We start from the raw sequence: 24,381 nt of genomic DNA on the forward strand, positions 1-24,381 counted from the left end.
GAGCGTGGTAACTACAGGCTATTAAGTCTCGCTTCACTAATTGCAAAAATATTCAAGGGGTTTCTGAGAGATGTCATGCTCAAATACTTCAAGGAAAACAACGGTTTAACTCCTCCTCAGCATGGGTTCATGAGGGGTCAATCATGTCAGACCAATTTGATCAGCTTCTATAATGAAGTTAGTTCTAGGCTAGATCTGGGGGAGTTTATTGATCTCGTATATCTGTATTTTTCTAAAATATTTAACACTGTGCCCCATAATAGGCTGATATATAGGCTGAGTAATGACTTTTATTCTTTGCTCCGCTGTATTGCCGGCGTATAAGGTGACAGTTGGGGGGTCGTCTTATACGCCCCGTCGCCTTATACGCCGGTATATATTTTTATTATAACACATTTCTGGATGAACTGCAGGGAAGGGCTTATATATTTAAGCTCTTCCCGACAATTCATCCCGCGATCGCCGGCAGCCCATTGCTTTCAGTGGAACCTGCTGTATTGCTGGCTCCATTGAATTTAATGGGCAAACATCGTTCTTCTCTGCCACAGCTGTTACAGCTATGGCAGAGGAGAAGGATCTTTATGCTGACAGTGCGGGGGGGGGGGGGGCACTCTTGCCGCTATTGTGGCTTAATAGTGGGACCTGGGAACTTGAGATGTAGCCCCTCGCCTGCCCTATCCGTTTCTGTGTTGTTCCCATCACTTTCTTGAATTGCCCAGATTTTCACAAATGAAAACCTTAGCGAGCATCAGCGATATACAAAAATGCTCGGGTCGCCCATTGACTTCAATGTGGTTCGTTACTCGAAACGAACCCTCGAGCATTGCGAAAAGTTCGTCCCGAGTAACGAGCACCCGAGCATTTTGGTGCTCGCTCATCTCTAATAAACACGTTACATTTTCCATCTGTTTTGTGACTTTAGAAGAAGTAGAAATCAGACATAGATAACCGTAGTCTGAAACAGCTACCGCAATAATAACCCAAGCGGTTTTACTGGAAACTTATGCAAATAACACGGGGGGGGGTGCAATTAATAGTTCAAGATGTAATATCCAATCACATCGGAGGAACCACACATGGGTCCAAGACAACCCACTCATCTCGTCCACCACCTGATGACCAATCACAGATGACCGGAGGATGGAAGAATTGCAAGATGCTTATCCAATAACTAAACAATACGTTGTATCTATGTTAAACTCTTTTAAAAGAGGCTGCGCACCCAACATTAAAGCAGAATTGAGGAAGCTTATACATGCTGAACCTGTGTCAGTGTGAAATCTTCTTATGTGCATATAATCAATTCATAATTAATCTGGAAGGGTGTAAACATTCCAAATTGAGTAAGTCGTTGGACACAAAAGGAAATCCACGACAGTTGGTGGCCCGTACGGGGAGTGGTTGATGGGCTCCAAAAGATCGGACGCAAGGCACGGACATAGGCAACCTTGGACTTGGCGGGCCCAACAAATCATCAGAACACGGTAAGATAAATTTATTATCTATACCTGTGTGGCTGACTCCAAGCTCGCCTATGTGCCGTGTCAAGGCCGATCGATTTGGATCCGCACGACAGGTAATTTTAAGTCTCGATCACTCAATAGAACCTGTCATAAAAAGGAATGTTTGCATGCCTGTTGTCTTGAGAGTACTAGTTAATTGGTGACATCAATAGCTGTCCCTGGGAGGGCCTGTACGGGGTGTTTCCACTCCTGAGGGAGGAGGGAGCCGTTCAGGTGGCCTGTTGCAGAGACTCCTGAGGCCTGCTAGGTAGGGCCCAGTAAAAGGAGAGACTGCTAGAGAAAAGTCTGATATGGGATTTCCGCTTCTGCTAGGCCTGCTTGTAGGGTTCGGGAGAAGGGAGCTGTCAGACACGTATCCCGAGGGGCAGTGAGACTAAGCCAGCCGTACTGGTGCTCTGTCTATTTGTGTGTGTCCACAAATATTTGTTTATCGTTTGAACGTTCATGAGTAGATCCCTCTGTCTGAGGGTAGATTAATAAACTGTGTAGCGACAGAAATGCTAGAGACTCTAGGGCGGGACATGATGTGTCCGGCGTCTGAGGAGACTTCTATAATCATGAATCTGGCTGCCATGATTGAAATTGGAAGGCAGCAAACATTGTACCAAGGTCAATTCTTACACCCTTGGTTATCATTGATTAATCAAGCAATCTTTCTGCGTGCTCAAAACGTCCTACCTGTCCTTTATATAAAGTTAGTGTGCTTGTCTGTTGTGTAGAGCTAATCCTGCTGAGTTGTTTATATAGAAATAGTCTGTTTGTCTGTTATATAGAATTAGTATCAGTCCTACTCAACTGTAAGAAGGGATTGTCAGCAGTTAGAACGCATTAGCTGGGTTATAGCCAAGATTGATGCACCGTAGACAGCGGCTCACTGTGGGTTTGGACTTTATAGGTTAGATGTGCATTATTAGATCCCTTCTAGTAAAGGCAGACTGCTAAACTGTGTTGCTGTTGAATTGTTAAACGTTGAAAGTATAGGCTTGTGCCCGTAAGTGAATGTATACAAAGAGTTAACTGAGTTTTAGGCCACCTGCACACGGGCGGAAATCCCGCAGCGGGATTTCCCGCAGGATTTCCGCCACTGAAAGCCTGCATAGGAGTGCATTACAATACGCACTCCTATGCAGACGGCCGCGGTTTGGCCACGCGAAATCTCGTGCGGCAAACAGACCGCGGCATATTCTATTTTTGTGCGGGGTTCGCAGAGCCTCGCACAGAAACATCACTCACCCAGCCGCCGGCTCCGGTCTGCGCATGCGCCGGCTGCCCGGCAGCCGGCACATGAAAGAGTCGGGGCCGCCGGGCGCGGGTGAGTACGCGCTCGTCTCTGCAGGCGCTCGGGTCGGGTCCCCTGGCGAGAATTCTTGCCGCCGGATCCAACCCGCTCGTCTGCAGGCGGCCTTAGTGAGAGAGAAAGACTGCTTGACCGAATCTGCAGCCTTCAGACCCCCTTACTTCCTCATTCTCCAGGAGGAAATAACTTTGTTTAATAAAATAAAGGAATATAATAAGTTATACTGTCTTACAAAGGCAGGTAAAGATAGAAGTATTGTAAAGTGCATTTTTACCGGTGGCTAGAGTCACAGTTGGACGTTCTGTATTGTACTAAATTGTTAGAGCAGGTGGATTAGACCCAAGCGATAGAGGAGAAAGCAAATTAATGTGCCGTGACAAATAACTACTGTTCGTATGTCTTGTTATGTAATCTAATCTTTGTTATACGTCCGTCATACAAATGTAAAAAGTTATATGCCACTCACATCCTGAGGGGGCTCTTAAGAATACAAGGGTTACAAACTTCAATATAACAGTTAGGTTGCATAACAGTTCAGTAAATAAGGAGATAGAATAATATCTCAGTCACTCAGCAACCTTTGGCACACAATATGTGAATTGCAGTACATTACCATTCAGATGGAGATGCCTGGCATCTAAGACTGCATCTGCCCGGTCGCCGGAGGAACGACCAGGAACAAATCTGGGACAAAAAACTGTTGTAAAAGTAAATTAGCCACGTTCTCCCTTATAATCCTGTTTATCTGTCCTTTTCCATTCTGTGTTAGAGAAAGGAGGGGCTGTCACGGGAGGGAGAGATTTTAAAAAGAGGAAGTTACTGGTGCTGCAGTCACAGGGAAGTTAAATTTAAATAGTTTAAACTAGTTTAAATAGTTAAATTTAATAGAAAAATAAATAATTACAGGGAGTAAGAGGTAGATCTAGGTTAAGCAGAGAAGCCAACAAATGGGAAACAAGCAGGTAACGATAAGGCTTGGTATCCACAGGAGGAATGGGGCAGGTTGACCTGTAAATTGTAAAATGTAAAATTGTGTGATGCATAAGACTTTATTTGGTTGTGATGTGTATCCGAGGACTGCAAACGTTGAATGAGAAAATGAGGAAGCAAGTGATCAGCCAAATTCAGAGGGGTGGAGCTAGATGAGGCAAGAATACGTAATGGGTCTCTTGTATAACGAGGGGGTGAGAATCATAGATAGCAGGAAAAGTTTTGTTTTTTTCTCCTGTCTCAAAATTGATGAGACATTGCCGGCAGGATCAGATTAAATTAATAATGAATTCTCTTAAAGAATATCACATTTTAAATAAGGCTGCCTGGATGGAAGGCATGTCTCTGTTATTGGCACTGACAGCCACTGCGGAAACTCAGCTTTCCACGGTTCCTGACACCCACAAGACAGGCATAGGGAAATTGAATATACCCACCATGATAATATATACGAGACCCAGATACACACCCCTGGGTCAAACAGTATCCCCCTAGTTTAAAAAAAAAAAAAAAAAAGGCGGGGGGGGGGGAGGGTCAGCCACGCATGTTAGGTGCTGTGTGCTGATGCTTTGGAAAAACTGCCGACCGGCCACAATTTCACTGTTAATTTCCCTTGCAGAAGCTGTAAGGCCTGGAGGCCTCCAAAGACTAACCAAGTTCTGCAAGAAAGGTTGTTCTCCTGGCCAGGCCATACCTGTACCTACACCCGTTGTCAAATTCCGCACCTTTCTGGGCCTTGTTTCATACTGCCGCCCATACGACAGTATTGACACAAAAGCACGGAGGACAACCACGGCCACCGAGATACTACTCCATGAGGTTGGATCCAGTGACTCGAGGAGCTCCCTCATCTGTTTGTGCGGTGGCAGCAGTACAGGCAATGGTTGACAAATCTAAGTTGGTATTGGACTACCCCCTAGTGGTCCACACCCCAAATGACATACCCATGCAAGTGCAACCCAAGCACTTATCTCTGGCCTACTAGATCCGGCTACAATGTGCTCTTTCCATGCCTCCCCTAATATTTCTTTCCGATGTTGTACTACCTTGAACCCGGCTACTCTTCTTTTAATCAGGTATTCCGGTTCAAACAGGGGAGGGGAGGCATAGGTGATCTGAGTATAGCAGATCAGCTATTTTAAAAAATTTTTAAAATTCTGTGCAACAAGATTCTGACAAAAACTATTATTAGAATCCACTGTTAATGATGCATATTTTGAGTTTTCTTTTGTAGATGGTACCAGGGTGAGGATTGATGACTCCGAACCAGATATGCAGAGGTCACACAACAAGATGTCCTAAACGCAGAAGGTCTGCCTCCGCATGTCTCAGTGCAAGAAGCGGAACCGAAGGCCCTCACTGAGGCGTGTAGAGTGGTAGAAGGTAAGACGGCAACTCTTTACACTAACTCCTGGAATGCATTTGGCATAGCTCATGATTACGGCCCAATATGGAAGGCCAGACAGCTTGTTATCTCAGTAGGACAGGCAATTAAAAATGGTGCAGCAGTGCAGAGTCTCATGGAAACCCTACTACTACTACCTGGCAATGGAGAGCTCACACCGATTTCTACAATGGAGAAGCGAGAGACGACACCCTCGCCGACAGCTCAGTAAAGGCAGCGTCCCTCAAGCCGTGAAAAAAAGAAGGAAAGATACTGACAGCATGAATCAGTGGTAAAAACTTTGGACTTTGATAAAGACTTTGGACATTGATAAAACTTTGGACATTGACAAAACTTTGGACATTGATATGCTAAGGACTTTACAGTTACAAGCCAATGAGGAAGGAAAGCAAAATGGGCCAAAAGACGGGAGCAACAGAACAGGACGGCGTATGGCGAACAGTCAGCAGAACTTGCCTACAGAGGTCCCTGTCCCCCATGATGGCCCAGCTGGTACACAGAATCAAAAGCAGCAATGACATCGACACTGAACAAGAATGGGTGACACCTGGGTTCTCTGCATCATTTGTCCAGTTAGCATGATCTTTGCCATGTGCGAGTCAGGACCGAAGTAAGGTGGCCATATAACACTTGCCTGGACCACTATACCCATTTCAGAGATTGCCAATTTGACCACATTCAGCTCACACCTGTTGGGGAGTATGAATATGTGCTTGTTGTTGCTCGAGTCTTTTTCAGGTTGGAGGCCCACCCTGCTACTAAGATAAATGAGCAGGTAACCACACTGAAGCTCATGAATGAGGTAATCTACAGATACAGGGTACCGGAAGTGAATAAGGTAAACGAAGGTACACACTTCATAGGTGAAATAATGTGACATAATGTCTGGAATGTATGCTCCTCCACATCCTGTCAGACAGCATTGAGGATAATGAGGTTACCCCCAATAGTTACTTTATCTCGATCCAACTCTGCTGTGTTCTGTAGTTATCCTGTCATGTTGGTCTATCCTTGTTTTCTGCATAGGTACGGCGGTTCTTTCCAGTCTTGTCACTAGGTAGTGTAGTGTCAGTGTTGGCGGCCTGGACGTGTCCACCATCCGGGCTATCTCCAGGAGGGACATTGGTGTGGGTGAAGTTCAGGTAGTCCCACGCCGTGCGTACCTGTGCACACTACTAGCATTGTAACAGCACACTAGAGTGAGAAGAGAGGCTCCTGGTGGTAGTTTTGACCTACACGTGTACATTGACGTCATAGGACATCCAAGGGGGGTACCTGATGAGTTTTAAAAATTAGAGACCACGTTAAAGCTAGATTTGAGTCCATTTTTCTGATCATTATAGTAAATAAAATGTTGACTGGATTAATTATGTTTATTATAATTAGCAGCGATTTATAAATTATACTAGAGATGCCTTTTAGGGACTAGTCGATCAATAGGACCTACCTCGACTATGACTTTTCAAAATAGAATGGCACTAGGTACGATTTTAGCCAAAAAGGGGAGTGTCTGTAAGATGATAGGGGTGACTTATACCTACATTCCAGACAACACGTGACCCGCAGGTAAAGACGCAGTTGCCATTAAGAAGCTGACCGCACTAACTAAAAAAAAAGAGCTAACCTTAGTCTGTTTCCTCAGTAAGGTACCTAACAGGAGAAGGAAAAAAATATATAAAAAATAAGTTTTAAAACATTGTGTATTTAGAACACTGTGATAGGTTTTCGCTACGATTTTGCTTATTTTTATCTGCAGTGCACTCTGCATATGTCCACGCAACATGCCGGTGTTACAACACCCCTGGTCCTGTTACCTTGCCGCCTCTGGAAAAGGGAAGTGGGAATAATCACCTTGTAGCTCTTTCCTTCCAGACTGATAGATATGATCATGCACTTACTAATAAGACAGAGGTTCAGTCATGTTGATCAGGCATTAGATAGCCCTAATTTTGCACTCTTGATGGATGAATCGAGGTAGCATCAAGAAGGCGGGTTCTACACGAGTTATGCAGTGTTTACCTGAAATAGTAAAAGCCGCACCTCTCCTAACCTAATTCCTCGAGATCCCAGGTGGTAGCCTAGACCCCCACATGTCCATGAACTAACACCTAGGTATCAGAGGGGCATTTACAGCCTAAGCGACAGTTGAGAAAGACTGCAACTCTACTGAGTTTTCAGAACATTCTACACTAGAGTTTATCCTGATAAAGAGGTTATTAATAGAGATGAGCGAACGTACTCGTCCGAGCTTGATACTCGTTCGAGTATTAGCGTGTTCGAGATGCTCGTTACTCGTGACGAGTACCACGCGATGTTCGAGTTACTTTCACTTTCATCTCTGAGACGTTAGCGCGCTTTTCTGGCCAATACAAAGACAGGGAAGGCATTACAACTTCCCCCTGCGACGTTCAAGCCCTATACCACCCCCCTGCAGTGAGTGGCTGGGGAGATCAGGTGTCACCCGAGTATAAAAATCGGCCCCTCCAGCGGCTCGCCACAGATGCGTTCTGACATAGAGGAGGGAAAGTGCTGTCTTGGCGGAGCTGCTATAGGGAGAGCGTTAGGAGTATTTTAGGCTTCAAGAACCCCAATGGTCCTTCTTAGGGCCACATCTAACCGTGTGCAGTACTGTGGAGGCTGCTTTTTGCAGTGTTGCACTTTTTTTTTTTTTGGTATATCAGCCGTGCAGAGCATTGCGCCCTGCAGTAATACTCCAGGGACAGAAGTGGTGGTTAGGCAGGGACAGAAGACATATTGATTGAATATAGGCAGTGGGCCTTTGCAAAAACATTTGGGGAAAAAAATCTATTTGGGCTGCCTGTCACTGTCCTCAGTGTTCTGGGTCTCTGCTGGGTGTAGTAGTCCTCCAAATTCATACGCAGCCAGCTAAGTGTTACAGCAGGCTTGCGCAAAATTATTTCCTGGCTCTGTCTGGGCTGTTAAATCACCGCTGTATTGCAGTCCACAGTGCAACACTCTGCAGTTATTTGACATACTCCAGGGCCAGTAGCGGTGAGGCAGGGACAGAAGACATATTGATTGAATATAGGCAGTGGGCCTTTGCAAAAACATTTGGGGAAAAAAATCTATTTGGGCTGCCTGTCACTGTCCTCAGTGTACTGGGTCTGTGCTGGGTGTAGTAGTCCTCCAAATTCATACGCAGCCAGCTAAGTGTTACAGCAGGCTTGCACAAAATTATTTCCTGGCGTTCCGTAAGCGAAGTCAGCCTCCAACCACAGGCCAATAAGCGGCACATTTAATTACAGCGTTCTCTTTCTGCATTACTGGTAATACAGCATGCTGAGGGGTAGGGGTAGGCCTAGAGGACGTGGACGCGGGCGAGGACGCGGAGGCCCAAGTCAGGGTGTGGGCACAGGCCGAGCTCCTGATCCAGGTGTATCGCAGCCGACTGCTGCGGGATTAGGAGAGAGGCACGTTTCTGGCGTCCCCACATTCATCGCACAATTAATGGGTCCACGTGGTAGACCTTTATTAGAAAATGAGCAGTGTGAGCAGGTCCTGTCGTGGATGGCAGAAAGTGCATCCAGCAATCTATCGTCCACCCACAGTTCTGCGCCGTCCACTGCTGCAACTCAGAATCCTCTGGCTGCTGCTCCTCCTTCCTCCCAGCCTCCTCACTCCATTACAATGACACATTCTGAGGCGCGGGCAGACTCCCAGGAACTGTTCTCGGGCCCCTGCTCAGATTGGGCAGCAGTGGTTCCTCTCCCACCAGAGGAGTTTATCGTGACTGATGCCCAACCATTGGAAAGTTCCCGGGGTCCGGGGGGATGAGGCTGGGGACTTCCGGCAACTGTCTCAAGACCTTTCAGTGGGTGAGGAGGCCGATGACGATGAGACACAGTTGTCTATCAGTGAGGTAGTAGTAAGGGCAGTAAGTCCGAGGGAGGAGCGCACAGAGGATTCAGAGGAAGAGCAGCAGGACAATGAGGTGACTGACCCCACCTGGTTTGCTACGCCTACTGAGGACAGGTCTTCAGAGGGGGAGGCAAGGGCAGCAGCAGGGCACGTTGCAAGAGGCAGTGCGGTGGCCAGGGGTAGAGGCAGGGCCAGACCGAATAATCCACCAACTGTTTCCCAAAGCGCCCCCTCGTGCCATGCCACCTTGCAGAGGCCGAGGTGCTCAAAGGTCTCAGTTTTTCACTGAGAGTGCAGACGACCGACGAACAGTGGTGTGCAACCTTTGTCGTGCCAAGATCAGCCGGGGAGCCACCATTCTCACCACCACCAGCATGCGCAGACATATGATGGCCAAGCACCCCACAAGGTGGGACGAAGGCCGTTCACCGCCTCCGGTTTGCACCGCTGCCTCTCCCCCTGTGCCCCAACCTGCCACTGAGATCCAACCCCCCTCTCAGGACACAGGCACTACCGTCTCCTGGCCTGCACCCACACCCTCACCTCCGCTGTGCTCGGCCCCATCCACCAATGTCTGTCAGCGCACCGTCCAGCCTTCGCTAGCGCAAGTGTTGGAGCGCAAGCGCAAGTACGCCGCCACGCACCCGCACGCTCAAGCGTTAAACGTGCACACAGCCAAATTTATCAGCCTGGAGATGCTGCCGTATAGGGTTGTGGAAACGGAGTCTTTCAAAAGTATGATGGCGGCGGCGGCGGCCCCGCGCTACTCAGTTCCCAGTCTCCACTACTTTTCCCGATGTGCTGTCCCAGCCCTGCACGACCACGTCTCCCGCAACATTGTACGCGCCCTCACCAACGCGGTTACTGCCAAGGTCCACTTAACAACGGACACGTGGACAAGCACGGGCGGGCAGGGCCACTATATCTCCCTGACGGCACATTGGGTGAGTTTAGTGGAGGCTGGGACAGTCAGAGCCTGGGACAGCTCACGTCCTACCCACCCCCAGAATTGCGGGCCCCAGCTCGGTGGTGGTATCTGCGGCAGTGTATGCTTCCTCCACTAAAGCATAATCCTCCTCCTCCTCTTGCAACGCAACCTCTGTCTCGCAATCAAGATGTGTCAGCAGCAGCAGCACGTCGCCAGCAGTCGGTGTCGCGCTGCGTGGCAGCACAGCGGTGGGCAAGCGTCAGCAGGCCGTGCTGAAACTACTCAGCTTAGGAGATAAGAGGCACACGGCCCACGAACTGCTGCAGGGTCTGACAGAGCAGACCGACCGCTGGCTTGCGCCGCTGAGCCTCCAACCGGGCATGGTCGTATCTGACAACGGCCGTAACCTGGTGGCGGCTCTGCAGCTCGGCAGCCTCACGCACGTGCCATGCCTGGCCCACGTCTTTAATTTGGTTGTTCAGCGCTTTCTGAAAAGCTACCCACGCTTGACAGACCTGCTCGGAAAGGTGCGCCGGCTCTGCGCACATTTCCGCAAGTCCCACACGGACGCTGCCATCCTGCGCACCCTGCAACATCGGTTTCATCTGCCAGTGCACCGACTGCTGTGCGACGTGCCCACACGGTGGAACTCTACGCTCCACATGTTGGCCAGGCTCTATGAGCAGCGTAGAGCTATAGTGGAATACCAACTCCAACATGTTCGGCGCAGTGGGAGTCAGCCTCCTCAATTCTTTACAGAAGAGTGGGCCTGGTTGGCAGACATCTGCCAGGTCCTTGGAAACTTTGAGGAGTCTACCCAGATGGTGAGCGGCGATGCTGCAATCATTAGCGTCACCATTCCTCTGCTATGCCTCTTAAGAAGTTCCCTGCAAAGCATAAAGGCAGACGCTTTGCGCTCGGAAACAGAGGCGGGGGAAGACAGTATGTTGCTGGATAGTCAGAGCACCCTCCTGTCTATATCTCAGCGCGTTGAGGAGGAGGAGCATGAGGAGGATGAGGAGGAGGGGGAAGAGACAGCTTGGCCCACTGCTGAGGGTACACATGCTGCTTGCCTGTCATCCTTTCAGCGTGTATGGCAGAAGAAGGATCCTGAAAGTGATCTTCCTAGTGAGGACAGCCATGTGTTGCGTACAGGTACCCTGGCACACATGGCTGACTTCATGTTAGGATGCCTTTCTCGTGACCCTCGCGTTACACGTATTCTGGCCACTACGGATTACTGGGTGTACACACTGCTTGACCCACGGTATAAGGAGAACCTTTCCACTCTCATACCCGAAGAGGAAAGGGGTTCGAGAGTGATGCTATACCACAGGACCCTGGCGGACAAACTGATGGTAAAATTCCCATCCGACAGCGCTAGTGGCCGAAGGCGCAGTTCCGAGGGCCAGGTAGCAGGGGAGGCGCGGAGATCAGGCAGCATGTAAAGCACAGGCAGGGGAACACTCTTTAAGGCCCTTGACAGCTTTATGGCTCCCCAGCAAGACTGTGTCACCGCTCCCCAGTCAAGGCTGAATCGGCGGGAGCACTGTAAAAGGATGGTGAGGGAGTACGTAGCCGATCGCACGACCGTCCTCCGTGACGCCTCTGCCCCCTACAACTACTGGGTGTCGAAGCTGGACACGTGGCCTGAACTCGCACTGTATGCCCTGGAGGTGCTTGCTTGTCCTGCGGCTAGCGTCTTGTCAGAGAGGGTGTTTAGTGCGGCTGGGGGAATCATCACAGATAAGCGTACCCGCCTGTCAACCGACAGTGTCGACAGGCTTACACTCATCAAGATGAACAAAGCCTGGATTTCCCCAGACTTCTCTTCTCCACCAGCGGACAGCAGCGATACCTAAGCAATACGTAGGCTGCACCCGCGGATGGAAGCATCGTTCTCTATCACCATCAAAAACGGGGACCTTTTTGCTTCATCAATCTGTGTATAATATTCCTCCTCCTCCTCCTGCTCCTCCTCCTGAAACCTCACATAATCACGCCGAACGGGCAATTTTTCTTAGGCCCACAAGGCTCAGTCATATAATTTTTGTAAACAATGTTTATACGTTTCAATGCTCATTAAAGCGTTGAAACTTGCACCTGAACCAATTTTTATTTTAACTGGGCTGCCTCCAGGCCTAGTTACCAATTAAGCCACATTAACCAAAGCGATTAATGGATTTCACCTGCCCTCTTGGTTGGGCATGGGCAATTTTTCTCAGGTACATTAGTACTGCTGGTACACCAATTTTTGGGGGCCCTCGCCTACAGTGTAATCAAATGAATTTTTAGCCCACCTGCATTACAGCTGACGTTACATCAGCTGTGTTGGGCACTGCAATGGGATATATTTATGTACCGCCAGTGGGTTCCAGGGAGCCACCCATGCCGTGGGTCCACAGGGAGTTGTAACTGCATGTGTCCACTTCTAAAGAACCCCAGTCTGACTGGGGCATGCAGTGTGGGCCGAAGCCCACCTGCATTAAGCACGACATTACCTCAGCTATGATGGGCAATGCAATGGGATACATTTATGTACCGCCGGTGGGTACCAGGGAGCCACCCATGCTGTGGGTGCACACGGAATTCCCATTGCGGAGTTGTACCTGCCTGTGACTATTTATAAAAAAACGCAGTCTGACTGGGGCATGCAGACACCTTGACAGAATGAATAGTGTGTGGCACATAGGTTCCCCATTGCTATGCCCACGTGTGCAGCTCCAGATGGAGGTGGCACAGGATTGGATTTCTCATTGCTTCTGTACAGCATTGTGGACTATCGCCCCGCCCCTTTTAAAGAGGGTCGCTGCCTAGCCGTGCCAACCCTCTGCAGTGTGTGCCTGCGGTTCCTCTGGCAGACACACTTATAAATAGACATGAGGGTGGCGTGGCATGAGGGCAGCTGAAGGCTGGGCAGGGACAGTTTGGTGTGCGCTGTGGACACTGGGTCGTGCAGGGGGGTTGGTCAGCATGTAACCCAGGAGAAGGGGCAGCGGAGTGTCATGCAGGCAGTGATTGTGCTTTGTTGGAGGTAGTGTGGTGCTTAGCTAAGGTATGCATTGCTAATGAGGGCTTTTCAGAACTAAAAGTTGTTGGGAGGGGGGGGGCACTCTTGCCGCTATTGTGGCTTAATAGTGGGACCTGGGAACTTGAGATGCAGCCCAACATGTAGCCCCTCGCCTGCCCTATCCGTTGCTGTGTCATTCCCATCACTTTCTTGAATTGCCCAGATTTTCACAAATGAAAACCTTAGCGAGCATCGGCGATATACAAAAATGCTCTGGTCGCCCATTGACTTCAATGGGGTTCGTTACTCGAAACGAACCCTCGAGCATCGCGATAATTTCATCCCGAGTAACGAGCACCCAAGCATTTTGGTGCTCGCTCATCTCTAGTTATTAATTATATTTGTCACTTTTATAGTCATCCTAATTTCTGTTTGTTGTTGCATACAGTGTATTCCGACCCTGATGACTGCCTGGTCCACCTGTCTCACTATGATGTCCAACAAAAAGCCCACTGTCAGCACAAACGTCGTCATCATGGATCCAGAATATGATGATGTTGAACCATCCTATACCCCCATGGCAGTGGTAGCCCCAGTCTACAACACAATGCAAGTCTAGGGTCAGTGGTGGGGGATTGGGGTGGGACAAAGTAGGGACACGTAGTGTGGTGAGTTTAGTCAAACAGATAGTTTCAAGGGGGGTCTGTGGTGGAAACCCAATATATCTATATTCTGGATTGTGGGCCTTTGGTAGTGGACAATGAACCTGTATTCGTGAGTTAACATTCTGTATAACAAAATGTCATGTTTGCCTTCTGTTCTGATACCGATATAAATATAAGTTCTTACATTTATGCAATATCTCTACTTCCTGTAATGAAACTTCTATTCAATAAACTTTGCTGACAAGATAATATATAGTACTAGCTGATATACCCGGCTTCGCCCGAGTTAATTTGGTACTGGTGTTTATCTGGTGTTCACACGGAAAATCTTATGAAGTCGTGGTTACTTAAGAGATACTGAGGAAAAACATATGTTCACCATTTTGCATAGTTCTCTGCGTTACCCAGGAAACACCACGTGGAGGTAACCATGCGACGTTTCCTTCATATAAAATGACATCAGGAAGTGAGAGAATTAGATTACGTACATAAAATTTGGACACATTCTTTTGCGCTTAGAATTGAATAATTGAGTTGGGACCCATTAGCTTTTTCTATTTGACATAATCAATGCTCGTGCCAAATTTCCCGTTTCTATGACCCCGGAAAGTGAGAAAATTACATTCCGTACGTAAAATTTGGATGCTAATTCTTTTGCGCATAGAATTGAATAATGGAGTTGGGACCCATTAGCTTTTCCTATTTATGACATAATCAATGCTCGTGACAAATTTCCTGTTTCTATGACACCGGAAAGTGAAAAAATTACATGCCGCACGTAAAATTTGGACGCTAATTCTTTTGCGCATAGAATTGAATAATGGAGTTGGGACCCATTAGTGTTTTCTATTTATGACATAATCAATGCTCATGCCAAATTTCCCGTTTCTATGACACCGGCAAGTGAGAAAATTAGATTCCGCACGTAAAATTTTGACGCTAATTCTTTTGCGCATAGAATTGAATAATCGAGTTGGGACCCATTAGCGTCTCCTATTTATGACATAATCAATGCTCGTGCCAAATTTCCCGTTTCTATGACACCGGAATGTGAGAAAATTAGATTCCGTACGTAAAATTTGGACGCTAATTCTTTTGCGCATAGAATTGAATAATGGAGTTGGGACCCATTAGCTTTTACTATTTATGACATAATCAATGCTTGTGCCAAATTTCCTGTTTCTATGACACTGGAAAGTGAAGAAATTACATCCCGCACGTAAAATTTCGACGCCAATTCTTTTGCGCTAGAATTGAATAATGGAGTTGGGACTTATTAACTTTTCCTATTTATGACATAATCAATGCTCGTGCCAAATTTCATGTTTCTATGACACCAGAAAGTGAGAAAATTACATTGCGCACGTAAAATTTCGACACCAATTCTTTTGCGCTAGAATTGACTAATCGAGTTGGGACCCTTTCGCTTTTCCTATTTATGACATAATCAATGCTCGTGCCAAATTTCACGCTTCTATGACACCGGAAAGTGAGAAAATTACATTCCGCACGTAAAATTTGGACGCTAATTCTTTTGCGCATAGAATTGAATAATCGAGTTGGGACCCATTAGCTTTTCCTATTTATGACATAATCAATGCTCATGCCAAATTTCACGTTTCTATGACACCGGAAAATGAGAAAATTACATTCCGCACGTAAAATTTGGACGCTAATTCTTTTGCGCATAGAATTAAATAATCGAATTGGGACCCATTAGCTTTTTTTATGACATAACCAATGCTCCTGCCAAATTTCCCGTTTCTATGACATTGGGAAGTGAGAGATTTAGATTATGTACGTAAAATTTTGACGCCAATTCTTTTGCGCATAGAATTGAATAATCGAGTTGGGACCCAATTTCTTTTGGAGATAATCTATGCTTGCGCCAAATTTCATGTTTCTACGACATCGGGAAGTTGGAGAACTTTTGGCGAGTCAGTCAGTCAGTCAGTGAGTGAGTCAGTCAGTGAGTCAGTGAGAGGCTTTCAGCTTTATATATATATATAGATAAACACGTTACATTTTCCATCTGTTTTGTGACTTTAGAAGAAGTAGAAATCAGACATAGATAACCGCAGTCTGAAACAGCTACCACAATAATAACCCAAGCAGTTTTACTGGAAACTTATGCAAATAACACGGGGGGTTTGTGCAATTAATAGTTCAAGATGTAATATCCAATCACATCGGAGGAACCACACGTGGGTCCAAGACAACCCACTCATCTCGTCCACCACCTGATGACCAATCACAGATGACCGGAGGATGGAAGAATTGCAAGATGCTTATCCAATAACTAAACAATACGTTGTATCTATGTAATCTTTGACCGGCCCAGATGGGCAGATATATTAAACTCTTTTAAAAGAGGCTGCGCACCCAACATTAAAGCAGAATTGAGGAAGCTTATACATGCTGAACCTGTGTCAGTGTGAAATCTTCTTATGCGCATATAATCAATTCAGAATTAATCTGGAAGGGTGTAAACATTCCAAATTGAGTAAGTCCTTGGACACAAAAGGAAATCCACGACACACCTATGAAGCTTACACAGGGTTCAGTACTAGAGATGAGCGAGCGTACTCGGATAAGCACTACTCGCTCGAGTAATTGGCTTCATCCGAGTATCGCTGTGCTCGGGTCTAAAGATTCGGGTGCCGCTGCGGCTGACAGGTGAGTCGCAGCGGGGAGCAGGGGAGAGCGGGCGGGAGAGAAGGAGAGAAAGATCTTACCTCCGTTTCTCCCCTGCAGCTCCCCGCTCCGTACCGGCACCCGACTCTTTAGACCCGAGCACAGCGATACTCGGATAAAGCCAATTACTCGAGCGAGTAGTGCTTATCCGAGTACGCTCGCTCATCTCTATTCAGTACCTCTAACAAGGTTAAAAACCATTGGTATAGCGGTTGTGCCTTTGTATTGCAGCACAGTCTCATCCACATTAGCTGCTCTCATGCCAAATGAATGTAATATCACTGGCATGAAAGGAGTCCACATTACTCACTCGAGCACTGCAGCCTCTTCAAATAACTGTTTAGTAAGGATCCTGATCAGTGGATCCCCAACGATCAACTATTGATGATCTGTCTTGAGGATAGGTTACCAATAATTTAGTCCCAGGAAACTTCTTTAACCCTAACATATCGCTAGTAGGTAGGTGCCCTTAGTGTATTACTGCAGTTAGAGCAGCAAAATATAACATACACATAATATACTTATGTTTTGATATTTCCCACGAGTTGTATGGATATGTGCGTTTATCCAGGAGTATGCAGTATCTATTTCCAGGTTCCCCTTAAGCTCATTATTATTTGTAGCTCTTTTGTGTCTATGTTAGCAGTGTTCTGAAACTTGTTACTTGCAGATTTTGAAGAAACACTATTGTAATGCTGATGCTAAATATCATTTTGTAGATGATTTTGAGTGTCCTTTTATTACCTTCATAGGATTTGAACGTGTTTTGTATCTCAAATACTGAGATTGTATCATCCTAAGGTTAGCATATGTCTCTCTATGTAAACCATAAATTAAAGTCTGTAATGTGACTAAAACTTCATGCCTGGATATGTTATGTAAGATATTTCAAAGGATTTGTATTATGTGATATGCCTACCTAATAATATTTCACCCAGTCTTCTATCTGCAGCTGCGGTAACCAGATCCCTCAGTTAGCACCTAATCTGTCCTGTCTCTGCCTCTCCAATGCAATTTTTTAAAACTTCTAAATAAACATTGAAATGATCAGTGTAGGTGGAAGAAAAGTGGCTAATAAGTCAAGAAAGAGGCAAAGTTTGTTGAATCTACAGTGCCCATTTAGGCTGGAGCAGTCTTTATGTATTATATTGTGAAATGGTTAACCACCTCTGCTGCTAAGCTTTCTGATGAATCTCATTGTTACGTATTAAAAGTGTAAATCACATTTACTATATTTGACCACAGTATATATTCTATTTTTAATTAGCTGTTGCCCTTTTTATATTAATCTGTTTGTTATTTTATTTTCCAGGTTTTTCGTACTGATTTAATAACTGCTATGAAAGTTCCAGATTCCTTCCAATTTGGACCAGATGACTTTTACATATTGGCTGATCCCTGGAGGCAAGAATGGGAAAAAGGAGTACAGGTGCCAGCAGGCTTAGAAGCAATACCTCAGCCACAGGTCAGGTAGGTAAAATTGTATGAGTAATTTCTTTATTATTAATTATTCAGCGTATTGAATGAAAAAGTTAATTGTTGCTCATTTTTTCTTGTGTTCTTTTCCTAATATACAAAAGTCACCTTTACAACTGCTCCAAATAAGAAAAAAACGCATAACGTTCTGACAGTTGTTACGCTTGAAAAGAAACTATTTAATAGATTTGCCTTCCCTCCATCATATTCAATGATTTCCCCTGCATTATTTGTTAAAGGGCCAGTTTTGGGTTGTTTTTGCTCTCTTTGGCGATCAGTCTTTCTGCCTCCTCCTTAGCAATTTTGATCTTATCTTTGCATAGTTTTTTTTTTCCCTGTACAATTTTAGCGCTTCTTTGCTGCCTTCTTGCTTTAGCAGTTTAAACGCTTTCTTTTTTTCGTTTATTGTCTTTCTTACTGTCTTGTCGAGCCACATTGTTTTCCTGTAACTTGAAGTTCTTTTATTTTTAAAGGGAATGAACTGCTCACATGAGGTGATTATGATGCTTTTAAACTTTTCCCATTTGTCCTCTGTACTGATATTTTTGAAGATGTTGTCCCAATTAATGCTACTGATAGTAGTTGTAAGCTGATCAAATTTTGCTTCACTAAAGTTTTGTTTATTTGTCGCTCCCTGATAAGGCTTCTTATTGAATGATAGCTGGAAGTTGATTATATTGTGGTCACTGTTCCCAAGTGCCCATCAACCTTTACCCCTTTATTCAGTCCGGTTTGTTAGTTAGTACTAAGTCCAGAATGGCCCTCCCTCTCGTTGGTTCCCGCACAAGTTGGGTAAGGTAGTTTTCTTTAATTAATCTCAAGAATTTATCACCCTTGTGAGATTTGCAGGTCTCATTATCCCATATTATATCTGGATAATTAAAGACCCCTATGATAATTACTTCATTGTGGTTTGACACCTCTTCTATCTGCCTTAGTAGTAAGGTTTCAGTTTCTTCTGTTGCTTTTGGTGGTCTTTAGAAAACCGTAATTACCCCTGTCTTCGGATACACCACACAGAGTTTACATTATTACTTTTATCTTAAATTAAGGAAACGCCAAAAAGGGCGTGGAGGGGGAAGATATCTTTAGGGAGCTAATTTTTTTTTCTGCACAAGTGAGCAATGGGGCCTGGATTTTATTCAGTTGTGCCCTGAAATTCAATGGGTGTTCCCTCCATTATAGGCCAAGCCATGTGTCCTTTAAGTAGATTAGCGCCACAATGTGTATGTTTCTGAACACGGGACAAACGGGTATCCATTTTGGAGTGCAAGTCTTCATTCCTTTGTATGCTGTACAAAAAAAGAATTTTTAAAATGACACAATTGCCAAATAATGAAATTTGTAATTTTTTTCCTTCTGCTATGCTTAGATTCATTCAAAAACTGTGGGGTCAAAATATACAGTACACCCCTAAATGAATTTGTTAAGGGACTTTTTTTCAAAATGGGGCCATTTGTTGGGGTTCTCAATCATTTTGACAGCTCAAGTGCCATATAAGTGTGCTATGGGCCCTTAAACACCTTCAAGCAAAATGTCTGTACTGAAAGCCAGAAAGTCTGCTCCTTTCGGTTTGGGCCCCGTTGTGCATACAAACAGAAGTTTAGGGTAACAACAGATATGTTTCTGAACACAGGACAAACAGGGGTATCTATTTTGGGTGCAAGTTTTCATTCATTTGTGTGCTGTACCAAAAATGAAAATATTTTTTTCCCTTCTGCTTTGGCTAGATTCATTCAAAAACTATGCGGTAAAAATATGCAGTACACCCCTAGATGAAGTTGTTAAGAGGTCTAGTTTTCAAAATATGGTCATTTGTGGGAGTTCTGCATTGTTTTGGCTGCTTAAGTGCTCTACAAGTGGGCAATGGGGTTTAAATCACCTTCAAGCAAAATCTCTGTTCTGTAAGCCACCACCTGCTCCTTCCATTGTGCACAATGACATAATATTAGGGCCACAAAGGGTATGTTTCTGAACACGGGACAAACAGGGGTATCCATTTTGGGGTGTAAATTCTCATTTTTAGGTGCACTCTAGAAAAAAGAAACCTGCCTTTAAAATGACATATTTGCAAAAATATGAAACTTTATTTTTCTCCCCTAAATTGCATTAAAAAAAACTGGGGGAGTCAAAATGCTCATGACCCCCCCCCCCCACCCCCCTCAGTGAATATACTAAGGAGTGTAGTTTTTAAAATGGGATCATTCGTGGGTTTGTCAGGGAAATTTTGCGTACAAATTTTGCACCAAATCAGGCCCACCCCAATGCCCCGCTGCCGGCAGTAAAGAAGAGACACCACACACGGAGGTCTGGTATAGTTCCTCACACGGGGACATAACTGTGCACTTTATTACAGATTACATGGGGTCTTATACCCTTTGGTTACGTCACTAGGAATGGGTAATAGTCTCACTGGCTCAAATTCACTGCATAACCATATATGTGAAGTCCGCATTTCCGCCTGAGGCAGTGATAGTTATATACGTAGTTAAACAGTCGTTATCTAGAAACGGCGCTTCTGGGAAAACAGCCAAGCACGCGGCTTTCGTATCCGGTTCTGAATTTCTGGACACATCTCTCTCAGCCTTGCAAACCTTTGGAATATCTGATGTAAGACAACTTATTAAGTTTTTCTCATTTTAACATTGAATAGAACTTGCATACAGGTATAAAAGCATAAAATACATATGGCAATATATACATATACCCTCACAAACCCCCCTAAAAACTTAATATGGAGATCAAGCACCAGACCTTGCACTCTTCCTCGGTCACCTCTCCCTTGTGTCCGGGTTTCCCCACTGCCCATAACACCCTACTCCTAGGAGGGGGGATCCCTTCCTCACCTCAAAAGGAGGCCATGGATTCCCTGGGCTCATGGGGGATCCCTTCCTCACCTCAAAAGGAGGCCATGGATTCCCTGGGCTCATTTCCGGGCATCCATACCCTCTATCTGTACAAGTTAACACCCCGCGGAGTGCGCCCTCGCTGGAACCTATGGTGGTCTTCTGCACTATCCCTAGGCAAATGGAAAGTCCACTGACAATCCATCTTAGCAAAAATCGGGACAGGCGCAGTACTAGTACATTTCTCCATTCTTCTGGTAACGTACGTTGTTGGCATTATCGGAACTGGCTCTTCATCTGTTTCAAAACAAGGGAAATGTTGGTGTCACATTGTCCAGTCCCTTACTCATACTCTTTTTGATCAAATGAATAATACACGTACAGGAAGTTACATACCCCACCTCTTTCTGCTAAAATCATATCCAGGGCCACTCTATTTTGGAACACCATGGATTCAGTGGGCCCTAACTGGTCAGCTAACCCTTGCAAAGCATCCCTGGTGTAGTTTACAAACCTCTGCTGATTGTAATAGATATAATTCATCCAATCTACATTATTATTAACAGTGACAATAGCAAATAAGGACTCAAAACCTGCTTTAACCTGATCTCTGGCCTTAAATTCATCTGGCACCCCTCTTGGCACTCCTATTGCATCTATGTATACATGTGGATCAAAGTTACCACCTGGAGCGTCAACTTTTCTTAGCACGATGCGGTGTTAGATTCTCACCTTCAGTGCAGTCTTCATATTGCACATTTGATTGTATTAATTTGTTCTGATCCCTGAAACAGGGGGCTAGTGTACATTAGTCAAAGGTGTATGTGGCTATGGGTGTTAGAGGAATTGTACCACAATGTCACTTTCCCTTCATATTCTCCGGACCAGGGGTTCCACTTTCCCTCCTTTCCTGCCCCTGAACGTGTGACAGCCACGTCCGCCCAGGTCCCCCACCCTGCCCATAGCGTGTAAAGGATATGCAGGATCATGAGTTCTGTGCTCCGGGACCCAGGGCCTTTTTGCACTGCGAGGTGTGGATCCAAGTGTGCTTTCCTTCAAGCTTGACTGCAGTTGGGGTGGTGAGCAACATCTGCTAGGGACCTTCAAACCGGATTTCTAGTCCTTCTCTCTCAAACTTTTTCACATAGACCCTGTCACCTGGTTTCAGAATGTGACACTCATCTGTAGGACTTGGGAGAAAAACAGAGACTGCAGAATGCGTTACTGACAATTCCTTGGAGAGACCTATGACAAAATTAACAAGAAAATCATTCCCCAAACTCAGCTACTGTGGCATGTACACTCCTGGAAAAGAACTAATTGAACACACTCAATTCAAGATTTGCCCGTTTTCTTCATTGTCTTTTGTATCTACTTTCCCACTACTCTGTGGATGGTAGGGTGTGTGAAAAGCCTGGGATATACCCAGAGCAGACATGATGTGTTGCATTATTTCACCTGTGAAGTGTGTACCTTTGTTTGACTCAATCACTTCCGGTGCCCCGTATCTGCAGATTACATCATTCATGAGCTTCCGTGTGGTTACCTGCTTATTTACTTTGGTAACAGGGTAGGTCTCCAACCTGAAAAACATCAACAACAAGAACAAGCACATATTCATACTTCCCAACAAGTGGCAGCTGTATGTAGCCAATTTGCAATCCTTGAAATGGGTAGAGTGGCCCCGGCAAGTGTTATGTGGCAAATTTTACTTCTGCCCTGTTGCCTTACGGCAAAGATCATGCAAAATTGGACAAATGATGCAGCAGCTACAGGAAACCCAGAAGCCACCCGTCCTCGTTCAAGCACCGACATCATTGCTGATTTGAGAGGTGTGTCTTTCCGTGCGTCAGCTGGGCCATCATGGGGCACAGGGACTGTGGTAGCCAAGTTCTGTTGACTGTTCGCCATACGCCGTCCTGTTTGTGCTGCTCCCATATTTAGTCCATTTGTCTTTTTCTTCCTTGCTGGCTTGTAACTGTAAAGTCTTTAGCATATCAAAGTCCAAGTTTTTATCAATGTCCAAAGTTTTTAGTCAAAGTCCAAAGTTTAGTCAAAGTCCAAAGTTTAGTCAAAGTCCAAAGTTATTGTTAAATTCTTCTTTTCTTCCACGGCTTGAGGGCCGCTGCTTTTGCTGTGTGGTCTGTGATGGTGTTGCCTCTTGTTTCTCCGGTGTAGGAATTGGTGTGAGCTTTACACTTTGTTAGGTAGAAGTAGGGCCTCCGTGAGACTCTGCACCGCTGCACCATTCTTAATTGGCGGTCCTGTTGAGGTAAAAAACTGTCTGGCCTTCCTTGTTGGGCCGTAATCATGAGCTATGCCAAATGCATACCGGGAATCAGTGTAAATGTTTGCCGTCTTACCTTCTACCACTCTACATGCCTCAGTGAGGGCCTTCAGCTCCGGTTCTTGTACTGAGACATGCAGAGGCAGAGCTTCTGCTTTTAGGACATCTTGTTGTGTGACCACTGCATATCCAGTGTAGAGTCGTCAATCACCCCTGGTACCATCTATAAAAAGACAACTCAAAATATGCATTGCTAACAAGGGCTTTCAGTAACTTTTTAAAAATTTAAATTTTCTTGTTGCATCAATGCTTGACAATCATGCTGATATTCTATTTCAAAAAGATCAGAATCTTGTTGCAAAAAAAAAAAAAATTAAAAATAGCTGATCTGTAATACCTAGATCACCTATGCCTTCTCCTCCCCCCTTTGAACCAGGGTACCTAATTGGAAGAAGAGTAGCTGGGTTCAAAGTAGTACAACATTGGAAAAAAATTTGATGGATGCAGATAAGGCTTGTAAGATGTCAGTGCCAATAACAGAGACATGAGTTACATCAGGGCAGAATATTCTACAAACATCTATCCATATCTGAAATGTGATATCCTTTAAGCAAATTCATTATTAATCTGATCCTGCCTGCAATGTCTTATCAAATTTGAGACAAAAAAAAATAAATTTTATTAGCTGCTCAAGATTCTCACCCCCTCCTTTGTGGTCAAGAGAGGGATGACCCATTACGTACTTTTACATCATCTAGCTCCACCCCCTCGATACTGGCTGCTTGCGTCTTTCTTCATTTAAACTTTACAGTCTGCCCATACACATCACAACCAAGTAAAGTCTTATGAATGGGGGGGGGGGGGGGGGGCTGTTATCCCCAGTCAATACCTGCATCACACATTTTACATTCATCATAGTCTGAACACTGGTCATTAACTCGCATCGATCCATGCGCTCAAGTCTGCCCTGTCACCCCCCATTGAAGGTGTACCGGTACATACAGATGCACAGAAAAAAAAAGTTTGACAAACAAACATACATCAGTTGAAAAACATTGAGGTGAGTGCTATAATGTTATAAAGTACATCATTCTATTGAGATGAGATTGTGAATGAGTGCTATTTTTGACAATTTGTGCGAAAAAGTTTGCTGAGTGACTGAGACATTCTCTCTTTCTTATTTACTGAAGCTATTATATGCTATATTAAATGCTGATATATTTTAGAATGCATGGGTATCTTTCAGCCCCCCCTTTCTTTCCTTCTCTGTCTGTGACCCTGAACAAAGAGTGAAGTCTGAAAGCTCCCACCTTTGCAAATCAACTGTTATCTCTCTGTGAATATGCATTCACGGACTGAACAAAGTTGTTTTAGTTTAACT

At 45.2% G+C, this 24,381-nt stretch overlaps 1 protein-coding gene across 1 annotated transcript in view; it reads left to right on the forward strand.

Annotated features, from left to right (window-relative positions):
- The window catches only part of JADE2 (jade family PHD finger 2), a 1,098,400-nt gene that overhangs the window by 371,633 nt on the left and 702,386 nt on the right, over positions 1-24,381 (forward strand). Inside the window, 1 exon segment of the mRNA XM_066591009.1 lies at positions 17,704-17,861. Within this exon segment, the coding sequence (XP_066447106.1) occupies positions 17,704-17,861 (158 nt within the window).

The sequence above is a fragment of the Eleutherodactylus coqui genome, chromosome 2 (genome assembly GCF_035609145.1).
Source record: "Eleutherodactylus coqui strain aEleCoq1 chromosome 2, aEleCoq1.hap1, whole genome shotgun sequence".
Lineage (NCBI taxonomy): Eukaryota > Metazoa > Chordata > Amphibia > Anura > Eleutherodactylidae > Eleutherodactylus > Eleutherodactylus coqui.